Source organism: Saprolegnia parasitica (assembly GCF_000151545.1).
Source record: "Saprolegnia parasitica CBS 223.65 unplaced genomic scaffold supercont2.45, whole genome shotgun sequence".
Taxonomy (NCBI): domain Eukaryota; phylum Oomycota; class Saprolegniomycetes; order Saprolegniales; family Saprolegniaceae; genus Saprolegnia; species Saprolegnia parasitica.
The window spans coordinates 269,277-273,773 of NW_012156439.1; the positions used below are offsets into that span (position 1 = coordinate 269,277).

The 4,497-nt window shown below is 58.1% G+C and overlaps 2 protein-coding genes across 2 annotated transcripts; both read left to right on the forward strand.

The window, feature by feature from the left end:
- Positions 1-131: 131 nt before the first annotated feature.
- SPRG_20736 (hypothetical protein) lies at positions 132-1,387 on the forward strand (the record flags this gene model as incomplete). Its single annotated transcript, XM_012348636.1, has 5 exons — positions 132-236; positions 296-460; positions 508-822; positions 879-1,063; positions 1,111-1,387. 5 exons carry the CDS (start codon positions 132-134, stop codon positions 1,385-1,387), a joined length of 1,047 nt encoding a protein of 348 aa, XP_012204026.1.
- A 1,020-nt stretch (positions 1,388-2,407) lies between these two features.
- SPRG_09185 (hypothetical protein) lies at positions 2,408-3,697 on the forward strand. The gene is made up of 4 exons (XM_012348618.1): positions 2,408-2,752; positions 2,797-3,120; positions 3,166-3,344; positions 3,398-3,697. Exons 1-4 carry the CDS (start codon positions 2,417-2,419, stop codon positions 3,660-3,662), a joined length of 1,104 nt encoding a protein of 367 aa, XP_012204008.1. The 5' UTR covers positions 2,408-2,416; the 3' UTR covers positions 3,663-3,697.
- Positions 3,698-4,497: the final 800 nt, after the last annotated feature.

Consider the following 4,497-nt stretch of genomic DNA (forward strand, 5'->3'; position numbering starts at 1 on the left):
TGTTAGTTGTTGTTGAAGGGGTCGTCTATTACAATAACGTTCGATTACGTGAAGTGCACGCCAGGTAATCGAACGATTGGGAATGTAGGCTCTCAGAGTGTTGGTCGTCGAACCCGCTATTTTGAGCTGCGATGGACGACGTCGCGGCCAGCGAGCGCCTCCGGCTCCGCAACCGGCAAAAGCAGAAGCGCCACCGCGACCGCCACAACGCCGAGCGTGACGCACTCCTCACTGAGGTGCCGACCTCCGGCTGTGTCTGCGCCGCTCGGCCAAGCTCCACGCCCGACGTTCGAAGGCGACCTCGACGCTCGTGCCCTGGACAGCGATAGCTGCCGCACTTGCCGAAGAGGCCTTGGAAGCCGAGGCAACGCGAGCCGCTCTAAACACGCATCGGGAGCGACTGGAGAAGCTGAGCCGGTCGCTCGCGTCCATGGTCTCGACCGTTGCCCGCGGCGTGCCGGTCCTACGCCCTCCTTCCATCGATGGCTCATCCCACTGTACTAGTAGATGCACGCTGAGCCATGGAGCTCGATCGCGCTCGTCGCCGAGCCCAGCGCGCGGCAGCTGGGCCTCGACTGGTTCACGCGCCACTTGCACGCCAACACGGAGCGCATGCTGCAGCTCAGCGCCTTTCCGTGCGATGGTGCGGTGAAAGACACGATCGTGCGCGACTGTGGCAACGGCATCGCCGACCTCCTCGGGCGTATCCAGATCGAGTATGGTCTCTCGCTCGAGAGAGCGCACGCCGCGCTCCGTGGTCGCATTTGGGCGGAGCTCGCCGGCGTCAACAGCGCGTGCGCAGTGGAGCCACTCGACACGGACGTACGCCGTCTTCCTCTTGGAGCCAATGTAATGGAGATGCGAATATGAACCTCTAGCTCATTGCACGCATCGACCACCCGTCGTGCATGTCGTACCTGCGTTCGGCCATCTCGGCGGACGAGTCCAACTTTTTTGTCGCGCGGGAGGTCGCCACGCGTGACCGCATCGTCTTTGCCCAAGGCAACTTTACGCAAGACGCCTTGCAGCCGGCGAATTTGCAATGGCGCCCGCGCATGTACTGGTACGCTCCCATAGCTTGAGAGAGGAGGAGATTGAGTGGTGTCGTAGGTACATCCTGGACCGCATCGGGCCGCACCGCACGCGCCTTCGGGCCATGTTGTACAATGGCCCCAAAATACAAGCCGGCACGCTCGTGCCGTGGCAGCGGGACACGGGCTTGATGAACCTCGCGGCCGCCCCGGACACTGATACCTTGGACTTTGACACGTTCCGCCGCCTCGTACGCCGCCACGTGCAGCCAATCATGGACGTCGACTACGCGGCGCTGCTGTTGCCCGAGGCAAGCCCCGACTCGATAGCGAATGAACGGTTGGACCTTGCGTAAAGCACCTTTTCTAGAGAGAAAGCCACAGGACAATTTTCTCCAAATCGTTCTTCGCTGGTCGCAAGGGTCCATCCAAATGCATTTTGGTGATCCTACGGGCGCGAACCAAACGCAAGGGGGTACCTAGCTAGATATGGCAGACATGATTCTCGCACCATGTATGATCGAATCAGAGGCTAGTCAGGCTCCTTGAAGCAAATGAAATAGGAATGACCTCCAGTGCCTCGCTGTTGCGAGATGCCAAACCAAGTCCAGTCGGTTGAGGTAGACATGCTCGTGCGGCAGGTCGTCGTGCGGTAATCATTGCCCTCAGTCAAGTGTAGCCAAGCGCAGCTAGATATCGGGCATGTTTTCAAGCGTTGCAATGTACGTTGGTTCCACTTTATCGTTCAACTTGATCGTGGCGAAGCTACGTGGCTGTAAACACAGCGATGTCTCTGGCACGACGATGACGCCGAGCCCTTGGCTGCGACGCATGCACGACGGCTACTAACACATACACCTGTTTCGAACGGACGGACTCGGGTTTTCTTTGTTTACTTGCTCTTATGACCACGTCGAGGCGCTTTGACTGTTCCACCTACATCCTCGAATTGAGAGCATAGCGCTGCAGAAGAACCCCTGCAGAATTTGATTTTGTTGCTGAGGCTTTAAAAAAATAATGTACTCAGTTCCCACGGGCATCGTTTTCCTATAGCCATGCACAGACTGTTCTTCACTTCGGTAAAACTCGGCAAATCTGCTTTCGTCTTCTCACGCACGCCATTTGGTCGGAGAACATGACGGGGCTACCGATGAACCACGACTCGAATCTGAGACTTTGATGAACTTGTGCCCACGACGGCAATTCGATGGGTAGCTCGACGTACGATGATGTGGGTTGGTGCATCGCCAAGCATTTGAAGGTCGAAGGACTGGTCGCAGTACCGGTGCGGAATTCCGGTGCGGGTATAAACGGGTTGTTGGGTCGAGAGTGGGAGCGCGCTATTACCCGATGGCGGGTTATTTTAATTTGGCAGAACACACGCCATGCCGCAGCCGACGTCGGAAGAGCTCCGCCGCTCCGAGCACCAGCGGCTGCGCAACCGGCTCAAGCAGAAGCGCCACCGCGACCGGTTCACGACCGAGCGCAGCCAGCTACTCGCACGCATCGACGATCTGCGCGCCGTGGTCACGCGGCTGGAGGCACGCAAGCCGCCCAAGACGTCGTTGCCGTGGAAGATCATCGCTGGCGGCCTGGCACAGGCCAGTGTCGAATCGCGCCTGACGCTTGAGGTGTTGCGCCAGCGCGCGGACGCGCTCGACGACCTTGCGCGCGCGATGGCGGCGTGGGTCGCGGCCGCGAGCACCAAGCATCCCGTGCCGGTACAGTCACTTTGCCTTTTCGGGACTAAAAAAACGCAATTTAGGGTGGCAGCAACGTCTTGGCCTGGAACCAAGTGACGCTGCACGCTGAGCCGACGACGCGGAAGCTCGGTCTCGACTGGTTTACGCAGCACATGTACTACAACACGGACCGTATTCTGGCGGCAGCGGCTTTTCCGTCAAAGGGCACGGTCCGAGACATTGCAGTTCTTGGCTCGGCGGCCGACGACCTCCTCCACGTGCTCGGGCGTATTCAGATTGAGTTCGACGCGCCGCTGTGGGCAACGTACGCTGCGCTCGAGAGCAAAATCTGGCGTAAATTGCGCGGGGATACGTACCCGTGGGTCTCTCAATTCCTAGACGAAGAGGTACAAGAAGATTGAACGAAATCGCCCGCTGACGGATTCTTGTAGATGACGCAAAGCATCGATCCCAAGATGGTCTACAGGCGGTCGCCGATGGATGCAGACGAAAGCAACTACTACGTGAGCCGCGAGTTTGCCTCGCAGGACCGTATTGTCTTTTTGACGGGCAATTTCAACCAAGACGCGCTCCAGCCCGTCAACGAAATGTGGCGACCCCGCATGTTTTGGCACGTGCATTATTTATGTTGGCGCATTGGAACCTCATGAAATGTGGTGCTAGGTTTCTTTTGGAACGGGTGGGGCCGTCTAAAACCCGGCTACGCTGGGTCTCGTGCACGGGCCCCAGGATCGACCGTGGTGTGCCGATGACGTGGCGCGAGGACATGGCGTCGTTGGACTTGGACGTATCTGATCTTTCGGACGACGCGCAGTTTACACAGTATCAGCACGTCCTCGAGCGTAGTTGGATGCCGCTTCTCGTTAGCGACTTTGCCTTTTTGGCGAATAACGCCGACGCGACAGACGCGGCGCCGCTGATAACTTGATACTACTGTACCGCAGAGCAACGTTAATGGAGTGCACCTTTCGTTCTTGATTCAGCGCGGTACAACCCATTATGCCTCTTAAGAATGCTATAAACACACGAAAATCACAGGACCAAACTTGAAGCCTGACCATGAGCTCCTCGAGGGCTTTACAAAATGTCAGGTTAACTTCTACTAGTACTGTAGTTTACATAAAAGGCCGGTGCAAAAGACTCGAACAGTACAACGGACGGGCTTGCACCCACTCGATGGCATTTCTCGACTCACCGTCCAAGACAGCTGCTCGTACAGAGAGTCGACGACCGCGAGAGCAGATTCCTTTAATGATCAGGTTTGGTGAGCTTTGGTGATCAAAATACAGAGATGGGTTTGGGCGTCGTCGTCGAGGTTCAACAAGCCATCCAACACTGCACTGAGTGCCGTGAACCAATCAGATCCAACCAGACTGTTGGTCGTTCCGAGCATGAGTGTCGGAGTTTGTGTTTTTCATGGATGCGCGCGTTGAGCACCAGCGCCGGCGCAACCGGCTCAAGCAGAAGCGCCACCGCGACCGGTTCACGACCGAGCGCAGCCAGCTCCTGAGCCAACTCGCTGAGCTCCGCGACGTCGTGGCCACCCTAGCGACGCGCCTGCCTGTCCCTGCCCCGACCTCGACCTCGTGCTTGCCATGGAAGGACGTGGCCGCCGGCCTCGCGCAGGCCAACGCCGAGTCGCGCCTCACGCTACAGGTGCTACGCGACGCCAATGCATCCATGCAAGACCTCGCATGTACGCTGGCGACGTGGGTCGGTCAGTCGGTCCCGTCGCCCTCGCAGGTACGACGATCATGTGCCGA

What these genes read in the sequence shown, in the direction of transcription:
- SPRG_09185 (XM_012348618.1), top strand. Translation starts at nt 2,417, where the DNA reads ATGCCGCAGCCGACGTCGGAAGAGCTCCGCCGCTCCGAGCACCAGCGG. An exon ending in CTCAATTCCTAGACGAAGAG is followed by an intron (nt 3,121 to 3,165) that starts GTACAAGAAGAT and finishes GGATTCTTGTAG; the next exon opens with ATGACGCAAAGCATCGATCC. An exon ending in TGGCGACCCCGCATGTTTTG is followed by an intron (nt 3,345 to 3,397) that starts GCACGTGCATTA and finishes ATGTGGTGCTAG; the next exon opens with GTTTCTTTTGGAACGGGTGG.